The sequence below is a fragment of the Sparus aurata genome, chromosome 12 (genome assembly GCF_900880675.1).
Source record: "Sparus aurata chromosome 12, fSpaAur1.1, whole genome shotgun sequence".
In the NCBI taxonomy this organism is placed as follows: Eukaryota; Metazoa; Chordata; class Actinopteri; order Spariformes; family Sparidae; genus Sparus; species Sparus aurata.
The window spans coordinates 21,359,159-21,384,710 of NC_044198.1; the positions used below are offsets into that span (position 1 = coordinate 21,359,159).

The 25,552-nt window shown below is 39.7% G+C and overlaps 2 protein-coding genes across 11 annotated transcripts in view; one reads left to right on the forward strand and one right to left on the reverse strand.

Annotated features, from left to right (window-relative positions):
* Window positions 1–21,679, reverse strand: part of ptpn13 (protein tyrosine phosphatase non-receptor type 13) — a 50,700-nt gene extending 29,021 nt beyond the window's left edge. For all 4 annotated transcript variants that reach the window (XM_030436129.1, XM_030436130.1, XM_030436128.1 and 1 more), the window contains exons 1-7: window positions 21,350–21,679; window positions 13,323–13,442; window positions 9,889–10,055; window positions 8,258–8,323; window positions 5,690–5,875; window positions 5,330–5,417; window positions 2,346–2,978 (exon numbers count right to left, since the gene is read on the reverse strand). In XM_030436129.1, the coding sequence (XP_030291989.1) occupies window positions 2,346–2,978; window positions 5,330–5,417; window positions 5,690–5,875; window positions 8,258–8,323; window positions 9,889–10,055; window positions 13,323–13,437 (1,255 nt within the window). In that variant the 5' untranslated portion in view covers window positions 13,438–13,442; window positions 21,350–21,679. The remainder of the gene's footprint in view (window positions 1–2,345; window positions 2,979–5,329; window positions 5,418–5,689; window positions 5,876–8,257; window positions 8,324–9,888; window positions 10,056–13,322; window positions 13,443–21,349) is intronic.
* The window catches only part of mapk10 (mitogen-activated protein kinase 10), a 53,517-nt gene continuing 49,338 nt past the window's right edge, over window positions 21,374–25,552 (forward strand). For all 7 annotated transcript variants that reach the window (XM_030436136.1, XM_030436131.1, XM_030436132.1 and 4 more), the window contains exon 1: window positions 21,374–21,552. In XM_030436136.1, coding sequence (XP_030291996.1) covers window positions 21,409–21,552 — 144 coding nt within the window. In that variant the 5' untranslated portion in view covers window positions 21,374–21,408. The remainder of the gene's footprint in view (window positions 21,553–25,552) is intronic.

Here is a 25,552-nt window from a genome sequence, read left to right on the forward strand (position 1 = left end):
TTGGGGCTGACTGCCGATGTGCTAAACAATTGTGTTGTGTGTGCTCGGTGTAAGCATGCGATTATGTAAATACCTTGCGCATATGTGTGCTTATATCTGTCTGTTTCCAGGCATGGTAGAAAGAAAAACAAAAAGAGTACGGATGTTGGCGATATAGCATGTGTGACAGTTAGCAGCAGGCTAGAATTAAACTGGTCTGTAATTAGAATCAGCCATTTGGAAACCTCTGTACCAGTGACTCATACATTCTGTCTAAACATTGCTGCACAGCCACCACCAACGATATTCTGTTCAAGCCAGCACCCAGCTCCCATCCCACATGGTAGTTACAGACAGACACACAACCTGTAACTAGTCCCAGTGTCTGCTCACGTCATTCAGTCACCGTCACATATTCGACTCCCAGTGCTGCACAGCTGATGGCTGCCTGCAGCCTCTCCACACATGCTGCTGTATCCTCTTTTATTGCCGGATAAATTCATTTTACCACACAGTATGACATTTCCGTATATCTCAATGACACAGCTGGAACCCTGTTAAGCTATAGTTTATGTGAAGATTTTATTAATTGTCTTAGTAGCAGACTAAAGCTGGGATTTTCCTGTTTTAAATGTGGGTTACCTCACACTTAGCATCAACTTAGTATCTTTAAATTATGAAGCTAACTCACAACCTGTTCTGACAAAGAACCGGCACAACACATTACACAATACTGACACAGGTTGAAGCTCAGGTCAGTCACCAACATCCCATTATTTCAACACCTATGACCAGGTGATTTGTGTGCGTAATCGATTGCAATGAAAATAAAAAACAAAAGGGCAGAGATTAAAGATCTGAATGAAGCTGTAGCTGCAAAAACATGTCTGTACAGTCTGTAAGATGCAGGTAAACAACACTGCAGCTTGCTGGTCTTACATGGGACACCTGTGTGTGATCAGTGAATCAATGTTATTTTCATTAGGAGAACTACTTTTTCAAGTTGTGCCTATTGTCTCTCAGAGGCTGTTTACATTGTTTGAGGTTCAATCAATAATTCCCACTTAAAAAGGTGGGCAATTTGCCAGTTTTGGATTATGATCAATTTTAAAGGCAACCACAGTTTACTTTTCAGGCGAATCATAGAGTTTGCAGCATTACGTGTCCTTTTAGTTCATTTGCTGAACTTCCATGAAAGTCCACGGTACATTCACATATACCAGTAGAGGGATGTAGCCAACCTGATAACTGTTCCAACTGGATGAATTATGTTACGTGGCTCTTCCTTTGGTGATGTAAATAATGCAACGTGGCGCGCAGGTGGTCGAGTGGTTAGAGCGCATGCCATATACGCAGCCGACCCCGGTTCGATTCCGGCCGGAGGTCCTTTGCTGCATGTCACATCCCCCTCTCTCTCTCGTGTTTCCTATCTGTCTACTGCTTAATAAAGGTGTCTATGCCAGAAAAAATCTTTAAAAAAATAATGCAACGTGACTTACAACGTGGCGGGTGATGAGCTTGTGCCAGAATAGGGACCATCTTTAATACAATATTTTGTTTTAATGGTGCAAATGGAGAAATCCATGGCTGATGTCCAGTTTGGCTATAGTCTAAAGGGAATTTAAAAAAGATCACAAGTTACAGCGTGGATCATGATTGCCCAATATAATTTTTTGGCCAGACTGCCTATCCCTACTCCCACTAACTTCTAACCAGACAACCATTACATAGAACAACCAATGATATTGTAAATGTCAAGATTTTGTCAGGCTATGAAATCTAGGATGTGTTGTCCAATTTCAGTGTAAGACAAAAACATCTGAAGCTGCTGAAATTGCCACACTCAAAACTGGGATGAAAAGTCGGGCGTCATAAACAAATACACAAAATCTTGTTTTAATACAAGGTTTGTCCTTGCAGCACCCAGTTTCAAATGTAAAGAATGGCAGAAATACTGTTGTTATGTAAATAATGAAAAAAGAATGCTTGAGTGAGGTCAAACACTGACTACATTTTTACAGTGAAACGTGGGTGGGAATGTCTGATTGTAGATTTCGGAAAGTTACAGAAATCGTTGGACACTTTCCCCCAAATTCAGACATGAAAGAAGATGTGGGGGATTCCAAAGCTTTTCAACCTTCCAACAAACAATTCTCATGAAGCATATTGGCGCTTGCACAAGCAAAACTAAATCCCAGTTTGATTTACATTCTTGTGGAAACAGACATGCTTTGTATATTTCATAAGGAACTTGACATAAAAACAACCTGGTGACTCAATTCAAAAAGAGCAAATTCATCTTAGTCTCGACACTGAAAACAACTGCTCCTTTTCACTGCACATTTATTTTAAGAAAGTTTACTCACCATCCACTGCTTGCCTCAGCACCTGAAGCTTTCTCTGTCTCTCCTTTATCCTGTCATAGGCGCCAGGGAGGCCCGAGCCTACCGATAAGGCTGAGTGGTGATGAGGCTTCCTGCTCTTCAGCCCACCAAACTCGGGGTAACGAGATTCCCTCTCTCTAGATGCCCGCAAGGGTGATTTGACCCTGCCCATCGAGTGGGTACTTATGGCACTGCTGCCCCTGCGCGCATCCTCCAAAGCCCCAAAACGAAGAGCCTCTGGGTCAATGTAAGCCAAGTCCACAGAGGAAGCCCAGGTCTTCCGAGCCTGGCTGAGGCTTATTTCTCCACTGTGGAAGGGTAAAGACCTCCTGTCAAGTTCCACAGGCCGGCCCTTCTGCTGAGGGTGAAAGGGGTGTAGATAGGGATATGAGTGCTGGTGCTGGAGTGAGGGGGGTTTGGGGTAAAGTTCTGTGGGGGATTCAGAGTTAGGGTGATAGTCAGACGGGGAATACTGTTGGGCTGCCCCCTCGTCGCCCTTTAACAGGTCCTGGATTGGCAGAGAGCCCATGGAGCGACTGAGGCCCCTGTTAAGAGACGTCTGCTCCTGAGTCCTGGCTCGGTAGCGTTCCAGAACCCTGGGGGCAGCACTCCTCCCTGAGAACAGGAGAGAACCAAAGTTTTATTAAACCGCAAGCCTCAAAACACATAGAGACACACCAAAAAAAGCAGCAGTGGCATTTACTTTTAGGATATATCCATCTTTCATATTATAAAGTATGAGTATATAGTATAAAAGATAATCAGAACGACATTCCAAGCAGATTACATAGTTATGAACACTCTGCTCATTACTGAAAGTGGTATTTATGATCAGAGGAGGACCTAGAGAGGGATTAACAAGGATTTTGATTTGAATAAATACACTGCTCTTCATTATGCTTGAGTGCCTGTCCAACCTGGCGCCCTTTTCCAACAGTATCAGCATGACACGACAACTAAACACAGCACTGTCAGTTGCAGGCTTTCCCTCTTTTAATACGTTGGCTCGGCCTCAACATACTGAGGACCTGCAGCGGGCCTCTCACAGCCCCAGATAGCCTGCTACAGTAAATGAATAATTGGGTAGGCATACAGCATGTCCTCAGTTTTCCCCAATTAGCCATAATAAGAGATGCATAGTACAATAAATTATGACTGACAACCCTGCTAACATAATAACTAATAATAACCAAGTGTAGGGACACAGCTGCTCGTTTCTGATGGCTGGTTGGATAAATTCACTATAAATTCTAATTTCAATATCTTTCATCGGGCCACAACTGAATTTAGCATGGTTATTTGTTGGATTGGATGGCATTTATTCAGAATTTGTAGCAGCAATAGCAAGTTTGTGTTATACCGCTTTGGGGAGGAAAGCAGCACACATTCATGGCAAATAGAAGTAATGAATTTGTAAAACACACAGAAAATTACACAGAAAAGCAAATTAAGAAACATGGCTTGTCTGCTCTTGACCTTAAGGGGCAGCAATAATTTCTGCAGACAGTCTGTTTTGGTTCAGGAGACAATTCCCATTATTTAAAAACAAACACCAGAACATATTGTAGCATGATAACAAACAATTTCTCCAGCTTTGCCTGTCACTGTCTTTCTCTTGAAATGGAATAGTGAACGTCGCCTTCTTGGACTGTTCATAAATTTCAAGTTGGACTTTCCAGACATGCTGTATATAAACTCTGCCAATGACAGCTCTTGTTTTAGAGAGAAACAGATAGACAGACAAGCAAAAAAGTGTGCGAGCGGGAGCAAAAACAAGTGGAGGAGACGCAGAAATGAGAGAGCAGGAGGAGACGTTAAGTCCTGTAAAAACGCTGCATGTGGTGGTTTAATCTATAAAGCATATGCTTGGTCTTAACAGGAAAACAGATCAAAGACAGACAGGCGGACTTCCAGGAACTCAGGGAAGCACCGGACAAGATTGAGCAAAAAATAAAAACCTTTTTTGAACAGGATGTCTCATTTTTCAAAGAAGTCAATTGTTGGCAACTTTTTCAGTAAATACTCCTGTAATGTAGCCGTCATACGGACTATAGCAATGAAAAAATGCCTGCATAAAATATCAAACATAAAAAGGAGACAATGACTGAGTTCCCCTCACAGCAATTAGACCTTGGAACCACTGGCATACAGAAGGGAGAGAGCAGCTCCTTGAGAAGAAAGGCTCTTAAGAACTGAGTAATACTCTTTGCATGTACTTTCCCTAGGGCTGGCTGGTGCTCAAGTGGGGAAACAAAGCTCTGATACAAACAGCAGACAAGCAGCTTCACTGGTGACTCCAAAATATGCATCTGTAATCAATGCCATGCCGTGCTTACATAATGGGGACGGGAAGCCATGTTTTTGCTCTGCTCTCCTTTCCATGGCCTGGAGAATTGCCGGAGTTCTCTCAGAAACCACTGGGGAGATTTGGTCATATTTTCCTGAATTAAACCCCATTCGAGGTTGCAGCATGTTGTTCCTCGTCTACTTTCGATTCTTTTCCACAAACTCAGAAAGTGAGGATGTAAGTGACGAATAGCTTGACAACCAGGGCAGGGTACATCTGCATTTCTCTAAATAATGCAAACAACTACCAAACAGTAGGTCCAACATTAACTCAGCACAGATAATAAACTCTCTTGATCTTTAAGAACTGTTCACATCGTATTTTCTCTACATAACCAATCTAATGTAGGAACTTGTGATGTGTCCACATTCCAGGCTTTGTGCCACTCAAATGAAAGACACACAGAACACAGCGAACATAACAAAAACATTAAGTGTTACTGAAGATTAATAGGAACCAGGCCTCTTTATCATGAACTGTTGGCAGCCAAGAAATTGGAATCACTGCCTAAATAAACAACGCTTTCAACACCTCTCAAAAGTTTCTTTGACAGCACAACAAGCAAATTCAGCTCTGATTGCCCTGTGTTTAATGTGTGTGTCGGTGCCACTCATCTTACCTGAGGGCAATCCTTTGCCCCGCAACCTCTCCCGAATCTCCTTACTCCGCTCTGGAAGAGACTCTCTGTCAGTCAGCAGACCGTCCAGCTGAGAGAAAGACGGTGAGAGTGAAAGAAAAACAAAGCAGGGGACAGAAGTTAAAGGGTCATTCCTTCCGAGTCATCCATCCTGACATCATGTTCTGTCAGCGTAAGCCCCATTATTTGTTGGGTATTTCAACAAACCTACTGACGGAGCAGATACAAGTCTTAGGATAAAAGCTTGAGGGCTTTCTGGTGAGTAGCCAAAATAAAAATATAGAAAAAAAGACAGGAATGTTGTATCTGACCCGCATAATAACAAAAACAAAAACTGCGTACCTGGGAAAGGCTGCCCAGCACCAACCGGACCAGTTTTCTGATATAGGAGAAGGGAGGGTCACAAGTCGAATTTCTAATGTGTTTGCTGCAGATGTCCAGCACCGTGCGCAACGACATTCGACTCAATGTAATATCATCACACATGTTGAGAAGCAGGCTGTTCAGGTGTTCCCCCAACTTCATAGGCTGCATATAAAACAGAAAGAAAACAGTTCAAACATGACGTTCTACTGGTATCTCTTAACAAGATATCATGTTGACCTCCATTGTGTTTAGATAAAGAAACAGAGTTAAGCCTTGCCAGCATGGCACAAACACCTCACCTACTTTAAAAAGTCTAAACTAAGATTAAACTTAACCTTGTTATATGCAATGAAATGTATATTATTCAAATGGACTGAGTCCGAGCCCCCTACAGTTAATATGGTGTACAATTAAATATTTGTGTTTCTTCCATGAGAAATACCTTAATGGACTAATTTTTTTAGGATTTTTAATTTCGAAAAGGTAAATGTTCCCCTTGTTTGTGTTTTTTTACCTTTGTTTTAGCATTTGGGGGATGTTTTGTCTTGCATAGGAGTTTTGTACTGAGCTTTAAACTGTTGTTATAAATGTTGTAATCTGGGTGGTTGTGATTGGGATGGAGGGGAAGTGTTATCGTCAATGTTTTGGTTTTGTCTTATACATATGTATGGTGTAAGTGGGATCACTATGAAATACTGAAATATATTATACGAAGTTAAACTAAGTCTCCATGTTCCATGTTCCATGTTTCATGCTTTGTCCATGTAAAAACAAAAGCTTGTAAAACTTGGTATTCAAAGTACTTTCAGTTTGGGTTTGACATCATACTGATTTTAAAGTGAAACTCTCACCAAAATGCAACCTAGGCCTTTTTTTTTGAATGTATAAGAGTCAAACCTTCGTGTAAATGCATAATTACAATGAAAGAGGCACTTTTAAGATTTACTGTATTTTGGTTTTCGGGTCAAGCTCATTTTCTCAGTGCAAGAGGCACTTTTACGATAGCATCTATTGCTATTTTTAAAACACTAAGAAGGCTCGACAACATGCAACTTCGCTCGTAGTATCACCAGGGTCTCGACACATGAACACGAGTATTGAGAACATTGTTTATGTACACAGAGTTTGCTTAAAGGAAAGTTTTTGAACAACTCAACTTAGCAGTATCTTGTTCTGCTCCCAGTCGTCATGGTAGCCGAGAAGTGTCGATCTCACAATGCGACGTAACATGGAGGACAGTTAAGCTGGACCACTCCTAAAGCTTAGTTCCATATAAATGCACGGATAATTCGTTGTTTTGTCGTTGGCGCAAAACAGCACTGACCTTGCAGTTGAAAAAGGAGCCTCATATAAGAAACAATACTAAAATAAAAAGCTGAAAAAGTCACGTGAGATATCATGTGGATAGTTGTTGGAAGACAGTAGCGGTCCACCTTAACTGTCCTCCAAGTTACGTTGCATTCTGAGATCCATTCTTCTTGGCTGCCATGATGACTGCGAGCGGAACAAGCTACTGCTAAGGTGAGTCGTTTGTTACTTTACTTTACTTTGCTATCGTAAAAGTGCCCCTTGCACTGAGAAAATGAGCTTGACCCGAAACAAAAATACGGTAAATCTTAAAAGTGCCTCTTTCGTATTAATTATGCTTTTACACAAAGGTTTGACTCATATACATTCACAAAAAAAGCCTAGGTTGCATTTTGGTGAGAGTTTCACTTTAATCGGATTTCGCTTTGCAGTCTATTATCATACATTGCTATATCGGTTTCCTTTGCATAGTGCAGTGAATAAATATGTATCTGAGCAAACATGGTTAATAGATTATCTGTATTCTCTTCACATGTATGCCATTTCTGTACACAATATGTAAAGAAAGCATTAGGTACAAACATGGCACAGTGGATGAAGGGAGCTTATGTGTCAATACTGCCAGTGTGGACACTTCACATCTTTTGTGACACTTTATTTGAATCCATCAGAAACAACCCTTCCTTCATTGATGAGGGAAAGGACACGATAAGAGGGGAATGGGGCCTTTCAGTGAAGTGGACTGGATGGGCGGTACTTTCTCATAAATGTGAGCGTGGATTGTGTTTTATGCCTGGCTGACTCTTGCTGAGATATGAACACTTTAAGAGCCAGACCATCTCGATTGGCAGATTCAAACACATTCCAAGTTCATTTACAGCGTGAAGCTTTTCTTATCCTGATGAGATATTCAGATGAGATCGTCAGATTCCACTAAAGAAGATAATGTGTGTTTTCAGTGTGGTTATCAGGCATTTGGGCTATGTATGAGCACGTTTAAATGTTGACCTTTAAATAAACTCTTATGTCTTCAGTCAAATAACATGCACATCAATCTGCAGGGAGACATCTTTCATAATCATCAATACTGACATGTCAGCATCTTATTTCCTCATGCCTGTCCAGTTAGTTCTGCACTATATGAGACACCAAATGTAGTGTTTTTGGAAAGATAAATGCAAACACAATCATCAAATTACAAACTGTGAATATAGCCTCATTTCATAACTGATTTACCTGACTTTGGGGGATCTCATAGTCTGCTCCCCAGAACAGGGTCATCCCTAAGGAGTACATGTGCATCTGTGCAGGAAAAAAACATCAATTGAGCTTCTTAAGCAGCATTACACTTCATTCAAAGTGTTCAAACAATGAGACAAGACTAAAGCAATAGTGGGCACACGGAAGGAGAAGGCTAAAGATTGTGTTTCATTTAGATAAACTAGGCAATGAACCTTATTTAAAAAGTCAAACAGCCCTGTGAAAGAAAGAGACAGACTAAAAGCTCAATAACTGCTGGAGTGCAATAAAAGTTGTATTCATTCTTATTTGGAAAGGAAAAGGACGGGGGCTTTCAGACTAAATCCAAAAACCTTTTTCCATTTCCCTCTCCTTATTACTCTGCTCTCACTGCTTGGGAGAGAAATCACTTCCCCTGAATGTTGGGCTTGGTAGAGGAAAGAATAATTCATGGATTGCCAAAGAATGCAACATAGCCTTCAAGGTCTTTCAGGAACAGAGCTCGGGTGCACCCTTAAAGACACACTCACATTCTCAGAAGATGTGGAAATTTAAAAGCCGCCCATTAAAAGTAACAACACCACCCTGAATGTTGAAAAAGTGAAAGGAAAATCGTGGCACTTGCAGCTGACGTATGTTTACCCACAGTCTCTGATAATGAGAGAAACAGATTATATTTTCTACACTGAAATAACTCAGCTGGGGAGGCGGGACCAGCGCTGGAAAACTGACTCAGCACAAAACTGTGTTGAGGTCTGTGGGGCCGTGCCAGAGACGGGAATCCAGTCATGCAAGATTTTAGCTCTTCTACCAGAGTAGAGGGGGTGTGGTTCTCTGCATATGCAAAAAGAAGTTTCGTGTGCTTTGCAGGAGACGATATGGTTGCTCATGACCTTACTTCTGAATGTTGCAACTACACAACCATCTCAGATCTGCAAGCAAGCAATATTTATTCTCGGAGGTTTTTGGCTGTTTGTTACTTATTAAACACCTGAGTGTCCTGACACAACAACAATGATTTCTACACTCACCCACCGTCATTAAAAACTTACTGGCTGTAGTACATGTCAAATGAAATAAATAAATGCTAGATGAATCGCTAGGAGAGAATAAACAAATAAGGCAATGGAATATTTTCATTTTAAAAATTAAAAGATTTGTGGTGTATGAGTGATCCTGAAAAATAACTGGGTGTTATATCTACAAAATCAGACAGTTTTCAAGGATTATATTGGAATTCAGGCATATCCTTAGTCTTGAAAACATAAGGCTTCAAATTACGCATTTTCCAAACCCTGTTAAAACCTTCTTTTGTTATGTCAGACATTTTGTTGCTGGGTGGTCACTTTAGTTGGAGGATATTGTCTGGTTGCCATGGAGATGGCTACACATGTTTCGGCAAAAAATGGTGAACGTAATTCTGAGTTTGTTTAGAAGAGAACTCTACAGATGGAATAGACCAAACATCTCCACTTTAAACTAAAAGTTATCACCATGCTGAAAATGTTTAAGCATCAACACAAGATTTGGGGAAAGGTGATAAAACTCACACCAGTGAAGCATTCGAGGATGTAAACCAGACAATTTGTGAGATTCTGTCACCACATAGGTTACGAAAAGATTTATACCTTCTCTACATCAGCAACGGAGGACAAGGACACCCCTTCCAGGACTTCAGGGGCTGTGAAGGCTCGTAAGTCCTGCTGGGTGACATACTCGTCAGTGAAGGAGATGTTGCCAGAGGGCATGAGCAGGAGGGACCAGGGAGAGATGATAAAGCCCATGGCTGTAGGGTCTGCAGAGGGAAACCAGCAAATTAAACCACTGGAGATAAAAAATTATTCACATTTTCACACTTCCATTATTTAAATTCCCAGTCGAAAATGGTGTTCATATAAAGTACTGTGTTTTCAAGCTCGATACTAGCGTCAAAATTTTCACAGCCTGAATGCGGTGACTGTACACATATGCAACCACAGTGGATGTTTCTTGCGAAGGCTTTGGCGTTTATGGAAACTCAAGATGATTGAAGTAAACAAAAACACATGTTGCTTTCTTAGCCTGCAGGAAAATAACTGTTGAGGCACAGAAGCAGAAAGGAATGGCTACACAGCGTAATTCTCTATTCCTACAAAGCCACAGCCAGCGCTATGGTCAGAGAACGTTTTAAAAATATACAAAGGAATGTTTGAGCAGCGCTGCAAAATTCTTTTCTTTCACTGATACTCGGAGAGGAGCAGAGAGGAACTGAGGAGCTGGATTTGAGGCACCATATATCTGCTTTCAAAAGCTGGAATTTACTAAGTAAATAGAAGTTTCCTGTTTAAAACTCATGTGACCATTTAAAGATCTTACTCGAAAGTAGACAGGGTTACTAGGTGTATCCCATATAAAACTTTTCCTCTGGATAATAGAACTGAGCAGAAGTACATGACTCAGCCTGAGCAAGCTCTTGACAGATAACACACTAATCAACAGTTTCACCAAACTGCAGATATAAGCAGAAACCATACCAGATGGAAACTCCTAGTAGAAACTAGAAATATTCAAAACATGACTTGGCCATGCACCATTTGATTTCCTTTGCACTTCAAAAGGCAGCAAATTGTAACACTGTAAGCTCTTTATCCTTTAACAATGTAGTATGTTAGTCTGATAAGCTGCAATCTGACCTACAGGAAGGGAATGAATCATTACATCAAGAGCTTCTCCTCTAAAAAGTATGTTTCAAAACATTACAGTGTACAATGCATTAAATTCCCAATACCAAGACCTGGCAGATGTTAAGCGGCTATATCCTCTGCAGAGCAGGCAGATAGATCAAGAGCAACACTCAATTTTGTAAATGCTGGTTTCTACTTGATCCTAAATATTTTATAGACTAATCCATGAGGGGGAACTCCTCTAACAAATCAGAAATATTCACACATTGGCTGGTCAAACAAATCTTTCTTATACAAACATAGTAGCTAACCACTACTGTTTACACACAGGGGAAGAAAGACTTCACTGGGGGTTTAGTGTTTGATGTTTGTTAGTCTATACACGATATCTGAAAAGTGTGCGACAAGTCATAAAAAGGCTTGCTATGTAAACTGTAAGTTGGCACCCTCCATACATTAGGAAACCTGACATTCAGTTTCACTGCACACGGACAGAACAAACTACATTTATACTCAAATTTCCTAAATCTGATTCAGCAAACAAAGACACTGACTTTTCCTGTATTAATGCTTTTTGAATCCCCCCCTTCAGCTCAAACATGTGTTCTTTCTTCTTGTTCCTACAAGTTTGAGCTTCACTGTGCAGAATGATGTATGAGCTGTTTGACAATAGAACGCCTTTTTTCACCTGTCTCACCTGTATTCATCTGATGAAAATGTGATTTTAAGAGGCAGACCTACAAGCATGATTTGTGACATCATAAATAGTTCGGAAGCCAATCTTTATCCAATATTCAGTATACACAAGTGTGATGTGGAAACTTGAAGCCTGCAATGCACATATACATCAGGAATGGACTTTAAAGTGAAGTAGGAGACATCTTGTGTCCAGCATGAAAATTTGTAAATAGAGAACAAATATACATTTTAATGGGAGTAGGTTCCATTTGAAGTATTTTATTGTGGCAATTGTACTTTCTTTTCTGCAAAAACATGTCACACAACAGTGAGACATTTTTTTGTATGTTTTCACCAGAAAAAACTCTACTTCTGTTATCTTCCATAACTGACCAGAATATCTAGCAAATCTTAGGACAATCTGAAGTTTAAATGGTTGCCATTATTAATCCCCTCTCGTGGTAAACATACTTCTTTACATAGCTCAGTGACTCTTTAATAACTGGTTCCAACATCTGCTCTTCAAATTTAGCTTCACTCAGTCAGCAGTCAAAAACTGCACATGAGAAGCCACAATTTACTCAATATAGCTACACAACTACACTCTGGAAGAAAATGAAGGATGTGTTAACGAACACCATCACTGCAGCACAACAACATGCACAGATAAGATCTCATCTAAAATACCTGAAGTATCCAACCTTGCATTTTGTCCTTCTTAGGTTCAGAAATGTATCTTGGAAGCCTTAAAAAACTTCAATACAAGAGCACAACCCTATCTTGGTAAAAGTGACCTCAGCATAAAAAGCATATTTTCAGGCCACACTAATGAGACAGAATTCCTGAAGCATGCCAGGATTGTCTGTAATGTAACCAGTCAGCAAAATTGGAAGCTGAGGACAAACTGGTTTAAGAAATGCACAAATGGAAATTCACAAGGCCAATGATAAATAGTGTAGATGACACAACTATGACAACGTAGATAGATTTACCACTTTTGTTTGAGACTGGGCACCACCCAAAAACTGCAGCACCTGTTGACTCACATCCGGCCCAGTATCTCCAGAGCTAAACCTCCATTAGTCACCAGTTTATTTATGTTACAAAGACACTCTGGAATTTGTCAGACTTATCTTTCTTTGGTTTCAAGGATGATCATAGACACTTAGGACTCACAAAAATTTGCTTTAATCTTGTTTGTTTTGACTTACTTTTATCAATATCTGCCTTGACAAATACAAAATAGGGCTGCAACTAACAATTTTTTTCATAGTGATTAATCTTGTGTTTATTTTGAAAATCAATCTGTCTATAAAATGTAAATCAGGAAACATGTTTTACGATCATAAATGACAAAGAAAAGTAGCAAATCTTTACGTTATAGAAGCTGGAACATGCAAATGTTTGACATATTTGCTCGAAGAATGACTGAAATGATTAATCGTTTATCGAAAGAGTTGGCAGTTAATTTTCTTTCAACTGGCTAATCAATTAATCGGCTACTTTTTGCAACTCTAATACAACATAGAACCTGTAACTCAGGAGATCTGGACACCAGATTTTCATTCAGCTCCTTTAATAGTGGTGTTGACAGATTTAGAGAGTAGGCTGTCCAAAAATAGGACATGAAGGACAGGAGAAGCTATGCGAGTAAAAGAAACTATGTTTGTATGATCATTTCTTGGAAACATCTTTGCACACTTAATTCCACATGTGCATACCTTTGTGAAAAAGTTCCTGGAGGCTCTCAGCACTCTGGCTGAGCACTGCCCAGACCTCCTCCTCCTGGAGCGGGCCTCCCCGAACCTCAAGGGCTTCTGCCAGAGACACGTGCATCTTCCCTGTGCAAGCAAAGACAAGACAACAACTGATTTACACCTGAAAATAAACACAGAGAAATAAACTTTAACCAGGTTATGCTTTACTTCCTATTGTTGTATATGATAGGAGCTCTGGCACAAGACCAAATCAGGCTGGAAAACACACCGAGCTTCTCCTTTGCAAGTCAAAGCAATATATACCCTTTTCAGACAATTTCTCAGGTGAGTCATGATGTCGGTAAAATAAACAAGATTTAGTGTTTCTTTTTAATTCAGAATTGTATTATTATCCTAACAAGTCCAATCCTGTAAGTATCCACACCCTACTGAGGTGAAAGTTAATGAGCCCAAATATCCCAACAACATCACAAAGCATTGATGCATTTATACCAGTTCTGATCAACAATTTTTCTCTCGCATGCCCTGGGGTTGACACCCACATCTTCTAAATGTAAGCCATCTTATCATCCCCTGCAACTGAAGAGGTAGTGCAAGCAATGATGCGCACATGCACACACAGACACACACACCCTACTTGAGTTACATTCAACAAAGTAGCAGTTTATTACTCAAAGCCTCTAACAGCCTCTCAGAGGTAAGATGGCAGCTTCCAACTTAAGAGGACTCTAATCTAGAAAAGCAAAACATAATTTCTTTTGGTGTGGTCTTAAAGTTGCTCGCTGCTCTGCAATTGAGTAATGACACACACACACACACACACACACACACACACACACACACAAAGACACACTTCTGTTTCCTGGTTACATCTCATAAAACTAGAACAAGGCCACACTCAAGCAAACTAGTTTATATTATCTTGTGGGTTATAGAGGGTAGAGATATAGAAAATTCAGCTTTTGGTGTAAAATATATATATATTATAACTATATATAAATCCATGACACACAACAACAGTACATTTACATGATGATATACATTGTGCGCTAATAGTTTAATGTCTAACAATAAACTATCGTCCAAATTAACATTAGTACAGTGTACAGTAAACAGCTAACCAATATAATGCTCAGGTTCTACTCTTTACAGCAACTTTTTCCTCATTTCTGTGATGTTCTTAACTGAATGAAATCCCGAAATTTGCAGGAAGGCAACAAAAACAAAGAAAGACGCATAAGGAGGAAGGGTTATGGGGATTTCTCAGATTTAAATACCACAGACCAGGTGAAAGTCAACTTTTTTGTGCCCAGAATAAAAGAACAAAGCGGATGTTAAGTTTATTATTGTTTCCCTTAAAATCCCAGCTCGTGTGTTGTAATGACGCTGAGGTAGGGCTGGGTATCACCAGGTACCTCGCGATACAATACTATCACGATATTTTTGCCCACGATAACGATAATATCACGATACAGCGATTCTGCGATAATCGATATATTGCAAGGAATTTCATCCACAATACATCACGATATCTGTGTCACTGAAGAAATTCAGAATTTATTGACTGCACTGAATCCATTTCACAGGAATTACAAAACATTGTCAATCAATTTCACATGAATGACAGCCAAGTAAACAAAGAGTATATTACACAGTGTCTCTTCTTAACACACACACTGACTACAACTATCATTAAATATCTATATGTGTGGATTTCAGAGCTACTTAAACTTTTTTATTTTATTTGGTTGTATACCTATGTTTGAATAAAGATAAAGCTGTCCTCCGAAGAGGGGTGGTGGTGGTGGGACAAAAAAAAAAAAGTTTTTTTTTTTTTACATTTTTAAATATCGATATTTGGCACCAGTGTATCGATAACGTACCTCAAGACGAAATATCGCGATATATCGTAGTATTGATATTTTGGCACACCCCTACGCTGAGGTCTTATCCTCTCAATCAATCCATAACATCAAATGATGCAAATGTGAGCAAAACAGGAGGCTCCGGTTTTGACATGCCACTGCGAACAGAGCAGCACTGAAATACTTTTGTCATGTTTACATTTTATGCCATCAACCATAACTGGTGGATGCTAACACAGCGATCATAATTTCACAAGAACATCTCCGTCCAGAGACAGTGTGTTTAACTTCTATTTCACAGTCGACCAAGGAGATTTTAAGATACATTAAAAAGGATTATGCTTTAAAAATGTAAAAGGTTTTATTTGAATTCTCATATAATATTGAATGTGCAGTGAATAGAGAACTAGGATACTTGTGAGGCTATAAAAAAGGCTATAGTGTGTGGAAATACAATATAGGGAAAGGTAAAAATTAGAAAAAGATATCCAACATATGTCAGAGTTGTAAAGCAATTCAGAGGACAATTTGCCAGACACAGCTGAGGATTTACAGACATATGGTACAGTTAGAAGTAATTGTGCCACAATAGTGGGGATAAAGAAGAAAAAAGAACCACACAAATAATAAAAAGCAGAGTAGAGCAGCCACAAGTGTGTCTGAACTGTATTATTACTTCCCCTGGGAGGAATGTTAACATGCTTTGACCACGTCACAACAAGACCGTTGTTCTATGAAGGAACATCCAAGCTGTGATCGATAGTCCTTAGAGCTTGTATCATAGCAAATTAAGGTCTTCTGTCTACTGTACTCTGTAATCTGCAGAAAACCAAAAGAAGATTACAGATTTACTGTTGCTGTATTATTGCACAACCAGACTTGATTTTGCAAATAAATCTAAAATCCACGAGACCACCTTTAAAGATGGCAAAGTCCCACCTGACATTGTCGTTTCATGGTGATATAATATGATATATGGTAAGACTGTTACTAATTATACTGCTGGAAACCTGCTGTTTGTGATAATCTTTTATAAATACTGTTTTAGGCAAATTCACATTAAGCGCAGCATAGAGTATATTTGGACCTGCTCGATCCCAGCCTTCACATTTATTTATTTTTTTATCAAAAACACAAAAACAAAAGCAGATGAAAACACATAAACTGGAAATGAGGCAAAATGCCTCTGCAAGATAAACATAGCATCACTCATGTCTGGGACATGTACCAAATTACACAGCAACACATTTGATGATCATTCATTTTCTATGTAACCACTATCCTTAAAAGACTTAAGATAATCTCTTACAACACGTTTTTTCTAACTTTTTTAAAGCAAAGGTAAAGCACAAAACTGCAGATAACATGTCTGTTCCTGAGAGATTGGCAGGTGTACACATTTGGCTAATAGAGACAAAAGATACCCAACCTAGTGAGTCAGATCATATCTGGCTGTGTTATGTGATGCTGCGGTTTTGCTAATGGCGTTTTACCTGTGGGTTCGACTCTTGGGTATGAACCACACCTGTGTCCTCAACTGGCCAGGTTTACCATAGATTTTCAGATTTAAACATCATTTAAAATTTTATATTCATTATCAGCAAAAGTAAGCCAAACAAACAAGACCAAAGGTGCCTAAAGATTCTGTAATTTAAGGCAACCACGGTCATGCAACAATTGGACAGGTGAGTAGAGGTGACAATTTAAGCAGTTTGAATGGGGATGGAAAAGGAGAGCCAGTTTCAACTTGTCCCATCGATTTGAATCCTGTGTGTCCTTGGTTATCATTTCCTCTTATCCATGGCAGCAAGTTTTTCTGAAAGTTGCGCATTGCAAAACATTGACATCAAACTCACGTTTCAATGCTGCTGGAAACTTACAACAAGTAGGAGTCACGGCGGAAAGGAAGAAAAGTTACAAAGCAAGGTGAATGCAGTGATTATGTCTGCAATATGATAATTTCAAGTTAGGGTGGAAACACCAACATGGGCTTAAATTCCAGGAATGCCACGCACTTGACGCACTTGATTTTTGGGTGCCAATGCCGATATGGATATTGGGGAAAAGTGTAATGCTGACTCAAATGTGGTTATCAAACACTTGTGACAAAGATATGTAACAGAAGCAGGATATTTTACAGTTAAGCAATACACTTTAATGTCCAAAATGACATCTGTGCAATAAAACGGCATCTTTTTCTGCATTATAATCTCCAAAAGGTTTTACAGTTGCATATGTGAATCTGTGACAGACATATATTACCATCCCTGAAGCCACATTGCATGGCCAAAATGTACCAAAATATAACCCAACATTTTTTAAAAAAAGCAATGCAACACCATGGCACAGTTTGGAATTATGAGCTAAATTTGAGCATACCACTAATCCATGAATTCTTAGCATAAACTGGGTCAGCAGCCTCATTAGTGTGTGTGTGTGTTGGACTTAATTTCTGAAAGTAACATGGGAAACAACGTCCTTCCTATGAATCTGAGTTTGTAGAAGAGAGTTAATGAGTAAGCATGTCACAGGCCTAAATGTTTATGCAGGAATGCAAGTTAACCATTTTAGTCAATGGGAGGCGTGAAGTCTGAGGCGAAGTGGGTTACTACCCATCTTGCTCATTACCCATGAGAATGGGGAGAGCGGGTGCTGTGAAGACTGATTGTTTTGCGGCCCTTGTTATTTCAACAGAGACCTACAGTGGAATGTTTTTTATCCGCACTGAGGCTGCTGCACAGGCCAGCTCCTCTCACATTGGACTATGGTCCTGCTCATTATTGAGGGGGCTTAGGAGGCAGCGGCCCAAAACAGCAAGAGCAGACAGCCTTCACCACTTCAGCGCCTCATTCTCTTTATCCTTTTCAAACAGCGGGGATGTTTGTTCCCAGGTATTCCCACACTATAGCTAGAAAGGAAAACCTAAACAAGGCTTAGTCTGCTGCTGCTAAGTGTTTGAAAGTCTTGGCCACAGTCACAAGGATTTTAAAGAAAATAATCCTGGAAACGTGATAGTGCTCTTTACTCTGCACTTAGGTGAAGCTTTTCCTTTCCTCCCACCTTCCTGTCAGCAACACAGCTACAACCCATGAAATGGATTTGAAAACAATCCCCTGAAAAAAAATTCATTTGAGGAACCCACACCAAAAAAGGTAGAATCAATATCAGTTCTTGTTTCGTTTTTCATTACCTATCCCGATTTTTTTATTAATATAATATAATATAATATATATATAAGGACTAATATATATATATATATATATATATATATATATATATATATATATATATATATATATATATATATATATATATATATATATATATATATATATATATATATATATATATATATATATATATATATATAATATAAATAAAAAAATCGGGATAGGTAATGAAAAACGAAACAAGAACTGATATTGATTCTACCTTTTTTGGTGTGGGTTCCTCAAATATATATATATATATATATACACACATATATATACACATACACACACACACACGTATATCTTAATATCAAACTTTTCTATTATCCTAAATCTTTTAATAAATGGGAGTAGCGGCACTTTCGAAGCAATCACCCATAAAAACACCAGATTCCACTTCTATTTCCAAAAGCATAACTCGTAACATAAGATATGAGAAGGAATTTGTTCATATCCTCCAAACATCAGAACTGCGGTCTCAGCTGGCAAACGCATTTGGAACAGAAGCCGGCGAGAAGAGGTCCTCTGCGCCAACATTGAGGTGAAAATCTTCCTGAAGTTATCCATGCCAGGAAAATTCAACAACAAACTCTGAGTGAACCTCTATTCCCAGAATCATATGCAGCCTGCAAGCACACGATTCAAATGCAAAACACACACGGTGTCTAGGAAGGCCTGGATCAGAATATCTTTTGAACCAATATGACTGATGATGTAAGGACTAATGTTTTCAGAATGAGCATAGCCAACCAAAACCAGACTGTAGGCTATGAAGCTGATAAAGTTAATTAAGTTTCTCTTTTAATGCTCATGAATATGTAGTATAAGACTGCAACTAACCATTATTTTCATTTTTGATAAATATGTTGGTTATTTTTTCGATTAATCATTTAGTTGTTTGGTCCATAAAAAGCCAGTTCAGTTTACCGTCATACAGGAGTAAAGAAACAAGAAAACATTCACATTTAAGAAAAATCAAGAGAATTTTTTTCTTAAAAACATTACTCAAAGCAACAAATGCATCATCAAAATAGATACATTACTTTGTGTATTTTTCTTCCTAACTGCAAAACTGTGACATGAGTACATGGTTACTTGTTGCATTCACACAACAGTGTCTGACGAAAGCGCCTTGTGAAGAAAACAGTAGCGGGAATGGAGCAGAAGCAATGACTCACCGAAATAAAAGGGAAAACCTGATAGTTGGTTTTCATTAATCATGACCTACTTACAAATTTAGTCACTTAGCCAACATGCTTTCCCAGATTATCTCGCAATAAGTTTTGCACAAGGTTGTTGACATCGGGCATTGTAGCACTGCGCCTGCTACCTTCAAGTAATGGACTGGTTTCTCACTGACCAAGCCACACTGACTGGATGCTTGTGTTTTGGTTTTTAGCTCAGGACCAGCCAGAAAGAGAAAGAGAGAGCCACGACTATTCCATGATTATCAGCCCAGCTCTGGACCAACGGCCCTTACTTCTCATTTTGGTCTCGACCTCATCCGCTCCATTTCTGTTAATCACAGGGTTTCTATGAGTACCGTGACATGAAGAGCATGGTTTTGCAAAACCTCATTCCAACCCCCCCAACTCTTCCCAACACACACATACACACACACACACACACACACACACAAACCCAACCCACTGACTATTTTCCCCATTTTTTCCCCTATGATGATGCTCACACCATCTCCATCATACCCACTTCAGATGGTTCATCTCGCTCAATCACACAGAGTCCCCAAGTTTTTTTTTCTGTCATGAACTGGGGTTTGAAATGATAGCAATTTGGTAATATGCAGGCAATGAATATACTTGGCAAGGTTCATGCAATAAAAATAATTGGTTTGGGCATTATGCAATAAAAATACTTGGTTAGGATGAGGGAACTAAAATACTTGGTTAGGTTTAGGGAACGTATATACTTGGTTAGGTTTAGGCAATAAAAATACTTGGTTAGGTTTAGGAAAACATGGTTTGGGTTCAAATACACCTTTCATGTTGTTAAGCAAATGTTTGAAAGGATAACTTCATCCCCCCCCTGCCCCGAGTTGTTAAGCTAAGACAGTACAAAAAGTGTTATTGGTCAGTTTCAATGATGTCCAGGTGCAACATTAATTACGATGTTCTGCGAACAAGACCAACATGACAATATCAGCGCAAGCGTGCAAGGGGATATGAACATGTTGCAGTCAGTGTGTGATAGAGACACTAGGTCTGTATGCACAGCTTTTTTTTTATACATCTCAGTTTATGTCAAATATTTGTGAAACTGACACCACAATGCAGTGAAATAACTTCAACAGCATTTTGGGGTATTTTAGATCCTTCATTTAAACTGATGACAGATGATGATTCCCACCCTTCATCATGAATGACATATTCAAAAACCTCCATGTTGACCTTTGACTCTGAGTTAACTTTACTACTTTTCTATGGTAATGAAGGGGGAGGGGGTACAAATTGCATTCTTACAACCCCCATAAAACCTTCAGCCTGCCCTGACACAGGAGAAAAATAATTTTCCTCAAGGAAAAAAAAAAAAGACAATCACACAAGTAGTGCTGGTGGGTGAACTTGAAAGCTAACTCGGCTAGACAGACACCCTGTTATTTTTATAGTGGTGTCTCCTCCCTCCCAAACTTAAAATACAGTGACTGGTGTGGTCAAAGATGCCCCATGTCAGACAGCAGCGGTGGGAGCGCTATTGTTGTCACGTTAATGTTCAAAGCAGCAAAAAAGTTCAGGTCGAAACATGCTAAAAATAATCAAATCGAGCGCAAAACAAGCTAGCTAACGTCCGAGTTAACGTTTTTCTTTTTAAGATAAAAGCAGCATCGGCGTTCGAGCCTCGCGACAACACACTCAACTCCTCGGCTCCCCCGGCTGCCAAACCGTCAACACCAAAGTTAGCTAACAACACAATAAAAGTTATGTACTGTGCTTACCGGTCGAGGAAGAGCTACACAATCACTTGAGATGGAAATGTTCGTACTCCGACGAGGCTATGAGTGCGCACACGAACGGGACCAGAGGCCATCCCATCCACAAAGCAACATCTCGGGGTAGTATCAGCGGCGAGGCGGGCAGGCAGGCAGGCAGGCAACAGGTTTCCTCCAAACGGTCAGCTACAAAATCCACTCAAATGCAGGTAACGTTTTCCGCGCCACCACAGTTAAAAAACAAAAAACAAATCTCTTCCTCAAAAGTCGTGTTTCGTGGCCACTAACACGGCATTGAGGTCCCCTTCCAGCAGCGTAGCCAAGTCACCGTTTAGTGCTGAGAAGCGGAATAACCCCTCCTTTAGCCCAGCTAGCGTGGGCTGACTGGGAGTAACCAGACACCTTGCTGCGGCCGTCCATTGGCTCTCCCTGCTGGGGGACTGTCATTTATCCGTCTCTATAGTAACACACACAACTGGGAGTAAAATGTACAGTAAGGCTCTGGTCCTGGAGGCGGCCAGACCCAGGTTTATTAAAGGTTTTCCAACGCTTTTTTGGGCAACACACTTCAAAATTATTGTTCACGTGGACTAAAATCTGTTTGAGTTTATTGTCTGAGGGAAGTGACATTACAGACCAGGGTGTAAATTAGACCGAATACTACTGTGAAGATGAGGCATTTCACATGGGACTGCATGTATGTAGCTTAAAGGGGCACTGTGTAGTTTTAAAGAAGAAATTCAAACTCAGAATATGAATATTTACAGTATCAGTTAGGTAATAAAACAATTTTTTTTCTTCTTCCATAGCTGTTCTCAGAGGTTTGAGGCTAGAGAGGTGGCAGCGTCTGCCAAATATAAACAAAGTAGCACAGTATGCAAATTGTGTTTTGTTCCAAACAAACTGAATAAACAAACTCTCTTTGTTTTCATGACTGAATAAACAAAATGACCTTACAATGTAGTTTTAGAGGATACATTCAAACTCATAATGACTATTAGTGATAGTATTCACAATGAACTATGTATAATTTTTCTATATCTAAATAAACAAGCAGTTCTCAGAGGAGCACAATGTACCCAGAACACTGAAGCTAGAAAAGGTGGCGGGGTCCACCACATATAAACAAAGTAAATCAGAAATCAACTTGTGTTGTCCTTTAAGTTCAGTTTGGTTATTCAGTTCATCCAGTCATGAAAACAAAGAGAGTTTGTTTATTTAGTTTGTTTGGACATAAAACAATCAGTCAATGGAGACCTTTCTCTTCTTTCTCCCCCAAAACTACATAGTGCACCTTTAAAATCATCACTTATATTCAAAATGGATTAGTTTGCCATATGATGTCTCCCGTCTCCTGTGTGACATTTTACAAACTCAACTCAATAAAAAAAAAAAAAATCAAGCCTAGCCCATTCTTCACCATTTCCCACAACATCAAAGTTCTTTGAGAGTCATCTAAAGCAGTCAGGAAGCAATTCACTGCTGAGTGCTTCCTTCCTATGCGCTTCAAAGCCGCCCCCCTTTATGCTCTGTCTTGTGCCATCTAGTGACTGTTAGTGGTCATTACCTGCTGACTGATATACATGATGGCTGTGACGAGGCGGTTATCTCTTCCTCTCAGTGCTAAAAGGCATGATTATTATCACCAACCCCGGGCTGGATAGATTATCTTGGATGAACTGTTTAACAGCAGCTTTTCTCATTCGATGGAGGCAGTTGATATTCATTTGCTTGAGCATTTCAGAAGCTCATGTCAGTGCACATAATCTCAGCAAACTTTCTAGACTCAGAAGACTTTCGGCTCTGATATTTCTTCACATGCGAGTGTGTGTGCATGCTTTTCCATCAGCATGTAGGGTGTAATCATTTCCGGGTTGTATTTCTATATGCAGTCGAACAGCCTGTACTGTTCAGTCCAATCTAACATCACATGTCAACACCTCACTTTAAAACCTATACCAGTGTTCATCCTAAACTTGTTTTATGATTGCATTAAGGACATCTAAGTAAGCAATATGGAACAGATTATGATGATTTTTTAAAAACTTTATTTTTATTGCATCAGCTCAGACAGACACAACAGAGAAGCTCACAAACATAGAGGCAAGGACGTAACATTGTGTTGAAAAGTGGTGTTGACACAAGGACATGAAACACATTTTCATGGCACCGTCCTTGATGTTAGGCATAATTAGGGGGTCGTATGAGGTCAGTGTAATTGCGGCGGGATAAAAATTGCGTTATGGCACATCAGAAACTCATTGGTCAACATTTCTCAGTGAAGGCTGTTTTCCCAGCACATTTCTTATCTAATTATGCTTTTAAAAAATGTTGGGGATAAAATTGGTGGTTTCAAAAAGTGGTGGAGACATGTCCCCAGCGAAGATGTATTGTACAATATTTTCAGGCGGTGGTGTTAACCAGAGACTGTGCTTATTCTTTCCGGTAAATACATAAATTGCCATTTGGTATGCAAGCCAAAAGCCCTCCAACATAAATCAGAATCATAACTTGTCTCTGTCAATTACTTTGTGACGTCTCTGCTCTTATAAATAAAGCTAACATAATCTGTTATACATTTTTTCCCATCGGAATCATTGCGAGTCGTACCAACTAAGGAACTAAAACTCTTACAAGGCATTTATTTTAGTTATCATGCCTGTCGTTGACAGGAATAAGGTGCATGAATGGCTTGAAGCAGGACATACTTGAGATTGTGCAGCGTAGATAGTGGTAGTATGACTGGAATTTGATTGCACCATAAGTACAGAGTGAATGTTCCTGCCTTATTAAAGAGACTGGAACGGAATGACAAGACCTTTCACCGTAAACGTCCTCCTCATTTCCAGGTCATGACAGGGAAGTGGAGAGTAGTTTGAGTCATCGGGTGGTTGGACGTCTTTTCCTCGGTATCTGAGCTGTCCTGAACACTTGAGCAACCTGTGTTTTTTCTGGCAAACTCTTTAGTGTCTGGTAAACAACTGCCAGAGTGATCTGTTAGCCTTGTGTCTCCTTTTTACTCAAAGCTTTTAATCTCCATACCTGAGGCAAAGAGGCCCCATCAGGAGGTTGACGGGGCTAAAAGGGTCTGAGTAAGTAATGTCTCATAAAGTGCAACCAAGGGGTTCCGATTTTGAGATTTCTCTGTCCCTCTTTTTCTGTCAGTGCTGTCCTTAATACTTCCTCATCAGTGCTGGTCTGAGGCCCAAGGGCGATTTGTGCTGATGCCTTGAAAGACTGGCTATGCCCGCTCTGACGCTCTTGAAAATGTGGGGCACCTGGTAGATTGAAGGCATGTGGTTTGCTGACTGGTGAGTTTCGCCCAGCTGGGGAGCATTAAACATTTTCCTGGAGCCCTTTCTCAACCCCTTTGAAATGAGTTTCTCAGTCTGCGTAGACTAGATTTGAAAACTTGCAGCGTATGGCAATTAAGTGTCAGAGAGCTATGAAGGCTCTTGATTGTAGCTGCCCAGGCATGCAAATATACATGGTATTCTCAGGCTTGTGCCCTACCATCTGCATCCAGGTCAGTGTAACCCATAGAAAGCTGACTTGAGTGCATGGAATCTCAAGTAGCTATATAAGGAGCAAACCACAATGGAGAATGAACTGTCAACTGAAGTGTTGATATTCATCATTACACTCTAGGACCTACCAAGAGCTGTAGCTGCATGGGCTAGTGTTGCAGCTACTATGTTAGGCTATGCTAAGAAGTAAGCTTGCCAAAAATATATAATAAAAAAAACACAGAGCTTATCTTTGTTTACCACACAAAATTCTGCCTTGATCACATGTTCGCTCATTCTTCATAGCTCATTCAAAACCTTTCCAGGACCATCACTGCCATATTGAGCCCTGTACGTCCTCGTGTATGTTTATCCAGGACTGGGATCCAGGATTAACATGGCGATAATGTTGCAGAATCAACAGAAAGATTGCCATCTGGCACAAATAAATAAATAAATACATTCTAATTGGCTATCAAAAGTAATCTGTCATATTTATTTATTTATTCATTTAATATTTTTGGTAATTTACAGAGAATTTTAAATTTGAAAATAAATTAAATGTGCCAATGATTTAACATTAATCAAGTAAATTGGAAACAATGCCATCAATAAGTAACCCCCCCCCGCCCCCACCCTATTTATACGTGGCATTTCTCCATCCAAGGCCCACAAAACGATGGCATATATATTTCTGCTGTAA